At 47.8% G+C, this 14,944-nt stretch overlaps 1 protein-coding gene across 2 annotated transcripts in view; it reads right to left on the bottom strand.

Moving 5' to 3' along the window:
* LOC144153554 (synaptotagmin-15-like) overlaps positions 1-10,692 on the bottom strand; it is a 168,658-nt gene extending 157,966 nt beyond the window's left edge. Inside the window, exon 1 of one of the 2 annotated variants that reach the window (XM_077685179.1) lies at positions 10,517-10,692. In XM_077685179.1, coding sequence (XP_077541305.1) covers positions 10,517-10,526 — 10 coding nt within the window. In that variant the 5' untranslated portion in view covers positions 10,527-10,692. The remainder of the gene's footprint in view (positions 1-10,516) is intronic. The other variant, XM_077685183.1, reaches the window with a different exon arrangement.
* Positions 10,693-14,944: the final 4,252 nt, after the last annotated feature.

Raw genomic sequence — 14,944 nt, 5'->3', positions numbered from 1 at the left:
TTGTACGGATAATTACGCAAAATTAACTGAGATTATGCGAAACGACGAGCAGTAGACGGCACTAGCGCTTAAAATGGCACTGGTGTAGTCTTTTGGCTTTCTGTCCGAGCGATCCTCGCGCACCTTCCCCAAGATTGTCGCAAGAACTGGCAGAATTGCTCCTCGGTAAAGACTTGCTGCCGCTAAATTCCAAAATACTGCTCTGTACAAATTTCCGCGCAAACGTTTTTCACAACAAACATAGCACGAGATATGAGATTGTCAAAATTGCCGAAATATGTGGTTCGCATTGCTCACTACGTTTTTGCCCCGAAGGTCGCACGAAGAGTTTCCAGATTTCACAAACAAAAAAAAAATTTAAATTAAACTTTTTTTTTCCCGTACAAGCCAGCACAACCTGCGACTTTGAATAGACGCGCGTAGGGTCACGGCTAGTCTGCATGCATGTTAGCGGAACGAATTAGCGAAAAGACGCCTCATAATGGGTTCGGATGTGCATGCAAACACTATTCTGAGTCATTGATCCCCATTCCAACATCGCAACAAAATGTCGCAAATGTCGCATTCCAACATCGCAACAAAAGCTAGATCTTCCGATCTGCTGAGTGCGTGATGTGCTGAAATCCGCCTTAAAAGCCAGTTTCGAGGGGCAGCAAGTTTTATTTCCACACTTGCCACGTGGTACTACACTGCCATATGGGCTCTATAAAACGAAGCAAAAGCAGCTGAAGACGACGCCACCTGGCACAATCAGCCACGCCTGAAACACCACTAAAATACATAAAATGGGAGTGCTCATTCGGCAACGCAGGGTTTCGGGGAAGACTCTCTTCAATGCCACAAATAACAAACGTATCAGGCATGTAAAGAGCAGATATACACTGACACGTCAACTGTTTACTCCTATTAAAAACGAGCGTAGCTGGAAAAGGGGCAGATAGATGTGACACAAGAAAGTGCTAAACTGCAAACAGTTTATGCAGGAGATGGCGGCCAAACGAGGACAGTGCAAGCAAACAACAAATTTTCCCGGGCGCATGCGGAGAAAATAAAGCTCGTCTTGTTGACAGGACAATAGAAGCTGAGCTTACGCCCACGCGTGCCCCCATCTACTTATTCTTTCAGTTTTGATCGCGTGTGTGGCGGCCTTTCCTTCGGTGGACGGCAAAGGGGCTATAAAAAATAGGACATACCCACACAGTGGCCCGAGAGAGAGAGAAAACATTTTATTGAGCTCAAATGTGAGAGTGGAACCCTAGTCCGGGAATCCATGCGTTGCCCTCGCCGTCTTGGCCCGTGTCACCAGGAGAGTCTGGTCCTCCGGTTGACAGCTGGTCAACATTATTGCACATTATAGGGTAAAGCGCCGTTTCGTAGCTTGCATGTTCTCGAACCTTATTCCGCGCCCATTTCACACTCTGTGCCATCTGCACAAACAACGTATACCTTGCTGTGCATCTTGGAATCTTGTTCCCGAGTCGCCTCCCAATCGCTCGTTGCACAGGATAGGAAAGAAGGATAAGACAGTACACGAAAGGCAGGGAGGTTAACCAGAGAAGAGTGCGGTTGTTTGCCCTAAATATGGGAAGTGGGAAAGGAGGGATTTTAAGAGAAACAAAGAGTCCATAAAAACATGGGGAGCAGAGCTTGAGGGGCGAGAAAAGAACAAGTAAAGGTAGCAACAAAGATGAAACTGTGGACGATAATAATGCCTAAAACAGAACAGGTAAGCTGGCCAAATGTGTGAATGAAAGACGGTACACAGTGTCCCCACAATCATTCAGGCAAGCCTGTGGCCTATAAAAAACGAAATAAGCCTTTTGTGGCCTTCTGAGACTGCGATGGGCAATGCCTGTGACATCAAATAGTTTGCGCAGTAAGCGGCACAGCTGTAAAAAGAGTATTGGTAGTTGAAAAATTGAAGCCGTTCCACTCAATGTGAAAGCTGTCGGCAGAGCAGAGCAGTGATTCTCCATAATGGGATGTAGTGCCGTTATCCGCTCACTGCTACCACCAAATGCAATTCAAATTTCTCGCTTTCGCAGTGCTCGAGCGCCCCCTGCCTGAAACTGCGCCAGCAGGAGTTTTGTTCTTTTTGTGCTTGCTTTTAATCCCGCACGTGCCGGCGTTGCACTGCCACTTTTTTTTGCTTACTATCGTAAAAACCAATACAACGAGCGTTCCTAACTAAATTAACGCGGGTGCTGCCGGTTAATTACGTATATTTTGCCTCAAATGTACCTACAGTTTTCTTTGCACTAAACAACGGGGAGATGTATGACAACCGCCAGCGGTTCACGAGTTTCGAACGCTTACGACTATATATACCGCTCGGCTTTCGAAGCCTCTCGGTTACGCCGCGACGACAGCTGCTACGCCGGAACGCCGTGTCGCTCTACGTGGATCCAGCGAGCAAGCTACGACAAGGCGAGCCCCTAAAGTGCTCTGCACTTAAAATACTACTTGACGTCACCGCGTTGGGCCAACCTTTTTACGGTGTGCGACAGGTTGTGAACATAGGTTTAAAAGATACCTTCTGCCGGTTCTGAGAAACTTCTTCGTGTGGTCGCTCCACCGTTTTCTGTCTTACTCACAGACCTTCGGTGACACAGGAAATGACAAGGTTGTGCAGTCAAATCTTAACAAGCACTTAGCCTGACAACGAAAGCTGGCAGAGTGATGCGGTCAAGATTCTGTGAGAGCATTTTCTAACAAGAATGGCAGGGGCGATTTTTACGAGCTTGGAACAGGTACCGCTGAATTGCATATGCGGTTTGTCTTCACGGAAGTTTATAGCATCAGTAGATGTCGCGATGACGGCAAATCCATGAACCTCACTTCATCCTTAATTGGAATCTTGGAGGTTAGGTCAAGGGGACGCATGCAATCGCTACGCTAAGCGAGCCTCTTTGACGTTCAAATTCCAGAACAATTCCAGAACGTTCCAGAACGTTCACATTCCAGAACAATTGCCCTCCTTTCTTTCCAGAACAAGAGAAATGCGTTGGTCCTAGTGGACAAGAAGAAAGTCGCAGAAAAGGGTTTTCGAAATCGAGGCGCCTCATCTATAGCTCAGTCCTGGGGCTCCTTCTGCGGACAGTCGTGGGCGCTAATACACGGTGGGTTGAAAATCTCCCTTTGTGATGGATGTTTACAGGGGCAGAACACTGACCCTACCCCAACACCGTCTGCTTCGGAGGATATCAGGAGGAAAGAGCCCCGTGTCAGTGTATGTAAATTTTTGAAATATCAAAATGCCACTGTTTGTTCCTACCCCATTGAAGTTGGCGGGGGGGGGGGGGGGGTGGATATTGCATCTACTTCATAGTTTATATGCCAGCTAAGAATACCGTACTTACCCGATTCTAACGCGCCCCCGATTCTAACGCGCACCCGATTTTCCTGGTAAAAAAAAAAAAACAAAAAAAAAACTTGCACCTCCGATTGTAACGCGCACGAAACTTTATAACCCAGACAAACGAATGCGGGAGAAATGGGCGATTTATTTCCCGAAGTAATCTCACTCATCTCACTCCTCGTCGCTTTCCGCTGACCACAACATCTCGTTCTCAGTGCGGCCAAGAGCGTTCACGATGCCATACTTCTGAACGAATGTTCAACCATGGTCGATGGAATCGTGGCCCACGCCTCGCACGCCCATCCCTCGAGCTTCTCCAGAGCCGCATGCTTCAGCCGACCGCTCGTTTTGAGCGCGTGAGAGCCGCTGCTGCCATTGCTGTTATCAAGTGCGCAAGTGGAACGATTTGACGATTTGTGTGAACGCCGATAGAAAACCATAGGCGCTTATGCTTCCTGCGTTCAAAAAATTGTTGCTAAACATGGAGGAAGTCTTCCTCCAGGTTGCTAAAGGCTTTGGCGCCATCTTGAGATGGCGATGGCGATGGGTGGGACGAAATTTCCGCTGTTTCGGCAGTTTCGGTTTCGTATCCGATTCTAACGCGTATGCAATTTTTCGGCCTATTTTTCCGGAAAAAAGGTGCGCGGTAGAATCGGGTAATTACGGTAGTCGTTTTTTATTATTATTTCACTTGCAAAAAATTAGAATTTGTACGTTTCTAAAGTTTTCTTTTTTTTTTCAAAGACGCCTAAGTTAATTCATTGAACACTTATCTGTGACTGCATTATGCAGTATAACTCTTACATGTCGTCATCACTAGAGACCGGATTTTAGGCAAATGCCTACTTTGTTCCTTCGCGCCTATCGCACCATTTTGATATATGACCCCGAATTAGAGGTTAAGAAGGGCTTTTGTGGTGTTTTTATAGCGCCTATAAATGCCTATTTTGGCGTTAGCGCCTAAATGCTCATAAATATCTATAAATGCCTATTTTCCACAATCGGCGCCTGTATAGACTATATTTAGCCCCAAGTTTTGCTTTCGAGTGCAGTTTGAGATCGTTATTCATGTTACGGGGAAACAATGGTGTTCTGAGCACTATAGGGTTTAATTTAATCCTTTTGTTCATCCTAGTACTCCAGTTCAACCTCCTCCCGGAAGGCAACAGCTAGCAGGAGCGAAACGGGACGCTTACTCTCAGTGACAAGAGGCACAGTTTTAAATAAAAAGCCTGGAGATGGGGCAGTTTGCTATCGCTTCCAAATTTTTACCGTGATTCTTAGACCACGTGCCCCGTACTATCCAAACAGGTTTTTCAAACATGTGCAGTCGCATCCTCTCTTCTTGAAGTATGCTCCAATCCAACTGTATTTTAAACGCAATGGTTGAGCATTTAACAACCATTTATTAGCAGATCACTCCTATATTTAAGAGCCAAGGACGAAACATCCCTGCGGAGCTGCATTTCCTTACAACTTAAAATTTATACTGCTGACGGGCTGTAAAATACGACTTTCCATCAAAAATCGGTTTGTCTGCTAAACACCTTTCGAAAAATGCTCTCCAAATGTGGAAGACTAGTAAACAGTCTACACTACCTTCATTTTGATGCAATGAATAGAATATTTCTGAAAGCCAGAAATCGCTAAACAAAACGTCGTTTCTTCAACTACACAGCTGGCGCAGGACATGGAAACTTTAGACGGCGCTGCAGGCTGCGACTGACACAAGATGCCAAACACCGCGCCGGCGATGTGCCTGCTGGTTTTTGCGCAACAAACACTGTATAATATAAATGCTTGAGGAAAAAGAAACACCGGAAATGAACGACCTAGCGGAATACATGCTGATTGTAGAAGCCCAAAACCGCCATTATTCAGTGTATACGTATAGCAGTATCAACTTCGCCGGCGCCACCTGATGTCCCGACATCGGCTGGTTAGTCCCCCAAAGGAATACTGGGGGGAAAGAATCGTGACATTTACCACGAGTGCGTGGAACCGGCTGCGTGAACAGGCGGTCCGTGTTTGTTTTTTTAATCTCGCCAGCTGACGACGTGAAATTGGTCTCCTGTCAGCTAATAACAGATTGATCGCCCCAGTTCCTCTGTTGTACTAGTGGTGAAGAACCGTACATCGGAAAGAGAAGTGCCACGCGCACACACAAAGTGAAATGTTATGTATGGAGTCGTGCAACAGTACACACAACCTCGCAGACAGTTGCGCTGCGGGGGCTATAAAAACGACAACAAAAGGGGCCAAAATAAGCATAGCCGGTCATGCGAGCACTGCGATTGGTGTGCGTTCACACCGTTGCTTCATCAACTATTCTTATTGTGTTGTCCGACAATAATTACAGCCACCAAGTCTATTTACTTTCGGCAACAATCACAAGAAAAAATACAAATGAAACGAGCGAGCGCTGACCACATGTTGAGAATTCGCACAGGGCCACTAGGAGGCTGCAATAACGAAGCCCCCACTGACTGAAGGCCTCCAAATTTCGAAGCACGTGGTTTCAGGCACCTTCCTGCCTATACAGCCGGCAGTGCAACGTGGACCCTTGGCTGTGTGCATAAGGCCAGCCCTCGATTCCGCCATATGTTTCCATCCAAGCCCCGCCGTCCCAAGGCCGTAACACTTTTGTCTCTTAATGAAAGATGGTGTTTTTGCATATTTTTATTGCAAAAAACAAGCTCTTTTGGGTCTTGGTTTGAGCATACTGGTAGTGTAATTAACAAGTACGGGTTAATGTCACGCTGTATGTTAAGAGCTGATGAATAACGACAGGAGACGTAATTTATTTCCCAGCAGTTGTCAGCCGTTGCTATCAGCTTTCTAATAATATAACTGACAATGCTCGACATCATCTGGATAATTAGAGTGCCGCTTGGGGGTTTTTGTTTTGTTTTTTGCAATGATTGGGGACTGTTCACCAGGCTCGGCATGCGCGCTATGGGATGGCGTTCAATTTGCATCGTGCCGATGAAATTATTTCTGCGGTGTTCTTTGCGTGTTGCTCTTTTAATTTTTAACTGCCAAAAATACGGAAATCAAACCCTCGACCGCCTGCTGCTCCATGCCGGAAGGCCTGACCCAATGCGGCGACTGACGCAACGTCACGCTTAATTGGGCTGTGTGAAATAACTACATAACACACTCCATAATGATGATGGGTAAAAGTCCTAACCCAGTTAAGACATAGACAAGCATAGATTTGATTTTGTTTTTTAGGTGAATGGGCTGCCTCCCGGTGTTATTGTTGCTGCTGCTGTTGTTGACGCCGTCATTTGCAAATACGTCTTACGATTTTTCCAGCTTTATCAATCCAGGAAACATGGTAGCAACGTAGCATGCAGATAGTTATTTAGGCTTTGCGCACGCATATCCCCAATGCCGCTTCGTAATGAAAATCGCGCCGCTTTCTATGGCGAGATCAATAAATAGCCCTTGGAGCAAAAAAAAAAAAAAAAAGCGTCGTCCGGGGACTCTATACCGGTGAAACTTCTCCTAAAATAGCCAACAGCGCAAATACAATAAAAGTAAAGCAATTGAGTTGAATAGAAAACCAGTATAATTTTGCACTGAATGAGAATCGAACCCAGGGCCTCCGGATTGCGAGTAGAGCACGCATCTCCGACGCCGCTGAGGCTGCTTTTGTTCTTTATTTATGAGCTTAGAATGAAATGGCACACAATATAAGCATTCTAAAATCTACTTTGCAATCTTAAATATTCACCCCTGGAAAGTTGCACTAAAGACTTAGAATGTCCAAGTCAGGAAAGGTTGCCCTAAAGGCAGTGAAGGATGTCCGCCCCTCAAAAGTTCGCACTGGAAAGTCTGGAAGGCAGACACGCCCATCAAGCTGAAATTTCTGGGGACTCACTCTGGGCAACGTATACATTATGCACCCATGCACACTGTCCCCGAAAAAACGATCTCGTTGACAGGGGAGGGTCCGCTTGACGGTCAATCATTCGGAGGTTCCACAAACTGAACAGCCCCTTATTTAAGAAGGAACAGATCATACGGAACTGAACTGCTCTTTTTTTTTCACCGGAAGAAATCGAATAACGTATATTGCTCTAGCTTACGTAAGGTGAACCAATAGACAATGCGCTCTGGCCTTCTACCAGAAAACGTCGTCAACCGGTACACGCAGCTCGACGCACAATGAGATTCACGTCACCTGGCACGCCGTTAGGTTCAACATTGAGGTAACCAATATTGACCTATAACAACTTGCACACACTCAGGCGGATTTGCCGTGACGATGGCAGCTGCCGTCAGAAGCGCACTGCAGTCTCACCATTTGTCTGCGTGGCTGCTACGTCAGCGTAGCCAACCGAGATTCTCACATACCCTCTCGGTCGGATTGGCCCGTGACGATGACAGCATGCTCATTCCCCTTGGCTGTGACGTCAACGTACCCCCGCTTAGAGTAGCACTTTGCGACCTCCAACTAGGCATTATTGCTCTCGTGTTCAGAATTCGTAACAAGTGCTCAGGTGTCATCGCAGTTGTTTCCCTTAAAGCAAACTTCATTCCTTCCCTCATTCGGGGGGCCCAACGTGCAAACAAAACGACTTCCCATTCTTCAAATTTCGGTTACGCATTTCCCTACCATGCGCCACGGACGTACGCTGGACATTGCTATAAAGTAGAGCAAACCAGGGTGAGAATAAAAATTAAAGAGAAACTTTTATACGAGTGGAGAAGTAACGCGGCCACGTTGGGGAGCGTTGGCGCGTTACTTCTCCACTCTTGTATAATTTGTGCAAGCGAAGAGGCGGTGAACACCGAAAAAAAATGTCACGATAACTGACATGGCAGTGAAATGTAAGACAAGGTTGACGTCAATGCCATGTCGCAGCACCAACTAATCATTTATATACGTCTGGTCCCCATTTATCAGCAAGTACACGATGGTCTGGTAGGAGCACGACCTGCGCTTGTCCTGTCACTCCTCTGCTCGTACCATGGTTTTTCGCGGTGTACTTTTTTCAATGTGGATTCGTATATGTACAACTTCCAACTCGTACGAGCAATGGCAGAGCTTTACGAAACTTGTTAATTTCCAGCAGCCTGTGCAAATTTTCCGACATGCGCGCCACCAGTGCACGCTAACGATTGTTGGGCGTACATTCCCTCTTCCCTGACGTATACATATGCGACCAATCCGATCACCACAAATCCTTGATTGAGACGTTTTACTTGTACATTAGACACTTTCAGAAATATCTACATACAATACGCGGCCCCAGCCGACGGAGGTCACCTGGTTGCCTCCCAGGTGGACTATGATGCAGCGCGCGTGACAAAGTGCTCGCCTTGACACAACTGTTCTGATCCACACTGCCTCGTATTTTAACACAGTGACTGAAGTAGAGCGCGTCATTAAGAACCGATTTCAACGCACTACCTGAGCACTACACTTGCTTCGTACCGAAGTCGTTCTGGCTGGCGGCTAAAAATATCGTCGCTGTACTACGACACAGGTACGAAAGATTCAGATAGAGCACCCAATAATTAATTGAATCCCATTAACAGGGAAGAAGTGATGACCATATAACAGTAACTCTGTATATTGCTCACCCCTCGGGATTTCTTCGTGTCGTGGTCCGTCAGCAGAATACGCTGTGCAGCGATGCCAACTTTCTCGCAAATGCTACGTAGCTCTCAATATAATCTACATATCTCGAGAAAAATAATACCGCCATTGGCTGCTATGGCGATTCTATCGTTACACTGAGTTTAGTTTACTTTTCACAATTATTTATGCCCCGTGGAGTTGCAAACGATTCGGAACTCCTGTTTGCTGTCAATACATCTGTTTTCACGGTTTCGGAAAACGTCTCTGACTTGTGTTTTATCACAACTATGCCAAAACAAATTATACGACATTGGATGTGTTCAAACCAATACGTAACTGCAAAAATGTCAGCAGTCTTAATAATGAAAATAACATGAAGCCACCGCTCTTAAGCGAATCCAGCCGTAGCACTGAACCGCCGTAGAACGGTGTGCCCCATATTGTATCTGCTAGGATAAAACAACAGTCCTTCCAAGTTTCATTAAGCTAGCTATCTCAGAAGACTGCCAAATGCCAAATTAAAAACAACCGTGTTTTGTTTTTTGCACTCACTCTGACTGCGCCCCGCTCAAATCAACGTTTGTACTTTTTTTTAAATTGCAATTCAAAGTGCATTTGTCCTTCATTTTGTAATACCATTTTCGTGGCATTTTAACAGCTTCTCTGTCCAATCTTGTCACCAGGGCTGAATGACACTCTCCTTTTTTGTTGTTGTTGTTTTCATATGTGGGTCGCAAGTTTCGGCTTAGTATGACACGCTTTTTTCGGGATAGTCTATATAATTAACTTGCAAACCGAGTGCAGCCCCTACCCGCTGCATTGTGCATCAGGGAAGGTCTGTTCTCGCTGCCTACACCGTCAGTAGTTGCACGCACGTAAAATGCAAACAGCTCCAGAAAAAGTGTGACATCAAAATCTTAAGGCTTTTTTCTTGCCCAACATTTCAATATGAACAGCTGCCATGGTTCTCTTTTAGTCTCGGATCGGTCTGATCGCCTATTATTAGTACGATTTGCACCTGTTCTGTACAAGAGCTGCATGTTGCCATAGGCCAGAGAGTTGATCTCGTGGACAACGCATAGAGCGACTGCACGGGGGAGTTGTGCAGGAAGCGCTGTGCAGACTGCTAATTACGAGTTGATCTCTTGCAAGTAGAATACTGACAGTGACGCGTGCGCACGCACACTGCTTCTAAACACTTGTACGAAACTACGAAAATAATGTCAACGCAAGAACAAATCGGGAGGAACGAAGCGCCGTTCTTTACACAATGCTCAGTATTTCGACTCATTTGTTTGCATCGTCTTGCGGAAAAAGCCCGAGTTTCCATCCTACCCACGTGTGCAAACTGAAAGTGCATTCAACGCCGACATAATTTCCTTTAGCTGATCATCGCTAAGCGTTGAAAGAATACAAAAATAATGCGGCACTACAACCGAAATTGGCAAGCGCTAGACGGTGAAACGAAAGTTCGCCACCACGTCAGATGAGCACTGTAGCGGAGAATCGTGGAAAGGAGGCCATAAACAAGCTCTCTCGAGCCGTTGGCGGCAGCCGGCACCAACCTGGCATCATCCGAACGAAGACGCTGGGGCAACAGTGACATCAGGCGGCGTGTTCACATGGCCGGCGGCGGCAAGCAGGCGGGGACGTTGTGGCGATGGGGACGCGGATCCAGAGAACCACATCCGCTCGGCGCGGGGCGCGTTGCACATCTGCTGGCGGCAGCGCTGCCGGTGAACGCTGCCGTGCGTAGACCTCTTTAAGTCGGTCACGTGGTCGGGGAAACAGCTGCTTGCCACTGCTTGCGTTCTCGCGTGCTGTAGAGCCACACGTTGCGGGTCGGGCGAGCGAGCGGCAGCGTCAGGGCTCGCCTCAAGACATCCGCACTCGAATGCGGGGGAGTGCGCACAAAAGCCACGCGATATCAAGCTCCCATAAGCTCCACGCTCCAACGGCTCCTTTCGTCAAGCTAAATAACGCAGGAAGCGGTTCTGGCATGATTTCTCGCAGGGAATAGTTTCAATTATCGCGATCAATAAGTCGCGAATATTGAGAGCAGGCGACTAACAGGGCAGGAATCGGTGCGCCCGTCAGAGGCGCACGCCATGGCTTAAATCCTGGAGAATGATGTCTTAATTCTTATATGCGATTCGCACCTCCGCAAACAGGTCCTGTAACCGTCAGGCAGCCACGTAGAGAAAGAGAGAGAAAGGGAGAATTTTATTGAGTGTCCCAATAGTTTGGAGTTACCAGCCTGCTCTAGTCACTGGCTGCAGTGGGCCGCAGCCAATTATAGCATTTGGCGCGGGAACGTCATGAATAGAGCTGCGTGTTGGAAACAGGAGCTCTACTTCGCTGCATCTTTGTGAACGCACGCGCTGTATGCGTAAGTGCAGAATGACGCCAGGTTCAGGCAGTCGTAGCTACTGCAGTTGTCGCTACTGTTGCAGCACTTCTAAACAATGACGTCATTGAACGTCTCGGCCAACGAAATTACGTGAAGCACCGTTTCGTACGTCTGTAGCTTATGAGATGTCTGTTCTTCAGTAGTATGGATGTGGTATGCGCCTTGAATTGTGGTGCACGGCAGTTCAAGGCGGCTGCCGGTTGTCCGCGCTGTAAACCTGGCCACGTTTTTCTTACTTTTCCCCTTTTTAGTCAATACAGGCGAGCACTGAGGTGACGTCGCTGCCACAACGGCAATAGCTCGCCGAAAGGAAAATAAGACGTGGCCCTCTGAACTTCTGTCATTCTGGAGGCATGATTTCTCGGGGGGACGTATTTCACCAAGAACTAGGGAAGATATAATAAAGGCGAGGAACAGGTGGAAAGGAAGACATCGAGAACCGAAGGTAAAAAAAAGCGACCAAGCGCCGAAAACAAGTGAGCAGTGGCAGATCCAAGTCCGACAGATGCCCACTCAGCACTCGAATGGCTGCACGTGAGCTGACAGCCATGCGACTTCCAGGAAGGTTATCAGCAGGCAGAAGGTTTGAGCTTGAACAGATGGAACGCATTTCGCGAGGAGTAGCGCAGCTGAGGTACAGCGTGGAGAGACAAAAAAGCCCTTTGTCAGTACAGCTCAGGCCACGGCATGATGTAGGTGGCCACTAATAAAGTGCGTGGTCGAGACCCACAGTGCGGGAATGCGGCTGCGGCAGAAATGTGGAGGTGGTGTTACCTTTACCGCTGTTTAAACTGGTGACACTTTATCCTGAGACTCAGGAGTAAAGATGTCTGGCGATGGGTCAGGCAACTTGTGGGCTGTGGGCGTTTAAATGTCTGGCCAGCAGTTGTTGTGAAACATCCAGAGGACTGATGTCTCGAGAGAGTGGGATGTCAGACCTGTGGACAGCTTTGGCCAAGGACTCAGCTGTCTGATTGCCATTGTTTCCGACGGTATATTGTAGGAGTGTGTCAAGCCTTTCGGCCAGACGTCGTGCTCCTTAACCGGCTCGCTATAGGGGCGCGCCGAAGTCGCTGGAGGGCTGCTCAAGGGTCGCTAAGATGTTGCAACCTCCTTGCTTGTAGCGATAAGTCCTGCAGTTGTTTTCACAGTTAGGTACAAAGTGGCCACCTATGAAGTGGAAGAATTCGCTGAGAAAGGCAGGCGTCATTGCTCTAGCTGTGACAACGAGTGAAAGTATGCAGCTACGTGCGGCACCCGCCGAGGTTGGTCGAGGGCTGAGGCGTTGGGCTGCTGAGTGAAACGATGCGGGTTCAATTCCGGCTGCGGCGGCCGTTTTTACATTAAAGCTGTATATACCTCACATAGCACGATTTTTCATATCGTGCGGTACACAAGAACTACGCCCTGCTCGCACCTCGCTGGCCGCATGCGTTCGGTGTTTTGGAGCATGACCATCTTCCGTTCCAGCCGCACGCCGCTGCGGAAGTTGCGCACTGCTCCTTCTGTCGCCACGTATAGGCACGCTCTTTTTCAGCAAACTTTTTTTTACAATAGGATCACAATAGACATTGTCGTATTCATTCTAGGACTGAAAGTGTCATAAAATGATATACGCGAAGTCATCAAGGGCCAATGCAGCGCCAGCGTACCTGCTTCGTTTGCATACGCACAATGCAAAGGGCGCCGCCGAACAGGGCGTTTCGTTACGGCTCTGCGATCCCAAATCCATCATCGCATCATTCTACATGAAGCTGCGACCACCGGTTGTCGAGGTACGACCTCAAAGCGTGGCGTTAGGCATATATCGTCAGAATTGCGCTTGTGCTCACGCATCTCCCCATCCCGTCGCCCCGCCAGCAGTTCGTCTTGCTGCTTAGCAGCGTCTTCATCTCACACCTGCTAAACTCAGAGCGGTAGGATACGAATTTTCGCACTAAAAAGCCTATGATATTCATAACCGCTTGAATACCAGTTTGAATACCAGCTTAACGATAGCTCTCCTGCCCAACATTGCATAGGAATTCCAGGCTCATGTAATACCGAATTCATAACTCCAGTTCAGCCTAAGCTATAATACTAGCTGTAGGAATACCTCTTCGCGGAGAGCTGCCAAGCAATGAGTGGGCATAATTCCCTTGAAGAGCTAGTAAAAGCTCAAAGGACGGCGCAGCTGCACAGACTCTCGTGCAGCAAGACTGGGCGTACAATCCTAAGGTCCCTGCATATCTCCCCTTCTCAACATGGTAGCAAATGCTCCTCGTTCATACATCCATTGCTCACCCATATCCCGAAATATGCAACAGGAACATCACTAAGACAGAAGAACCGCCAGAGCTTCTGCACTTCACCGGCAGTTGGACGGGAACTCACATGCCTATATGTGCGTGGGAAACGTGGTGATATCTGGCAAAATCCTAACTACGCAGCCCGAAGAGCAAAAGGAGCGGCTATTGTGATTGCAATAGCTTCCACAGAAGCCGAAATTACTGACGGAAAATTATTGTCTGCTATTGATTACTTCCCCAGCGGAACGAATATCCCGGCCAGCGGCCAAAACCGTAATACCTTGTCAACTCGAACGCGCATATGTCGAAAAATCGGCTAAGCCGAATTTTCCGCGGAACCGAACCATTTCCTATACGTCCCATGCATTCGTTGCCCTTCATTTCGAAGTATTTTTGGGGCAAACTGCGCAAATCTCGAAATCTTGACTGAGTGTGGAACGAAAATTTCGCCGCAGCCGACCGTTTCACAAGATTCGCGCGATGCTGCCGAGCCTGTAAGTCCCTCGATTTTTTTTCTCGTTTAGCTGCGCCTAACACAAAGCCTATTTTTCCCCGAACGCGAAGTCTGGGCCTACAGGCATATGAACGTCGGCAAGCAACCCTGTGGCACGTCATGTGACGGTAGAGACATGCGCAGAGGTACAGTGTACTAAAAGATAGAGGTGTGTCGTGTGGGGAAAAGCCCAATGGAGGTCAGCGGCAGGGAAGATCCGCTCATGCAATGCGTCAAGCAGCTACAGGACTCCTTACTAGGCCCAAGTGCGACCGCAAAGAAGACCAGCATTACGCAGTTCTTTTCTGCTACGTAAAATTGCGGTGCCACAAAACCCAGCCGATGATCGTCTCTTGTATGTTTTTTTTTTAAATGCAACGCATCTCATGCTCGCCCCTCTGTCCTTCCTGCGACCCGCCGCGGTGGCTCAGTGGCTGAGGCGTTGCGCTGCTGATGGGCGATTCCATAGCGTGATGGGCGATTCCATAGCGACGATTGCGATTTCAACAAAAAAGAAAACGGGAGAAAATATATCCAACCGTCATATCTGTTGGCGGTTGTCCTATGAATAGTCACTAGGACAACATCAAGTCTGGGCTAGAAAGTAGGTGATAAATCGTCGCCACTTTATCTGTTTTTCGAATATTTTGACATGTCGTAGACACTCGAGTCACGGCCCGGAGGTTAAAAAGAAGGTCCCCTTCACCCCGAGTAGTCCGAGTGGCGCTGGCTACCACCCCCAAGCGCAGGAAACAAAAATACCTGAACATAAATACCCCAGAAAGTGGAGGGGAAAATCGCC

Source organism: Haemaphysalis longicornis, unplaced genomic scaffold, assembly GCF_048455015.1.
Source record: "Haemaphysalis longicornis isolate Haplotype H1 unplaced genomic scaffold, Haemaphysalis longicornis Haplotype H1 scaffold_1, whole genome shotgun sequence".
Taxonomy (NCBI): domain Eukaryota; kingdom Metazoa; phylum Arthropoda; class Arachnida; order Ixodida; family Ixodidae; genus Haemaphysalis; species Haemaphysalis longicornis.
Note: the sequence above shows the minus strand (reverse complement) of the source record. Positions and strands in the feature narration are given on the sequence as shown.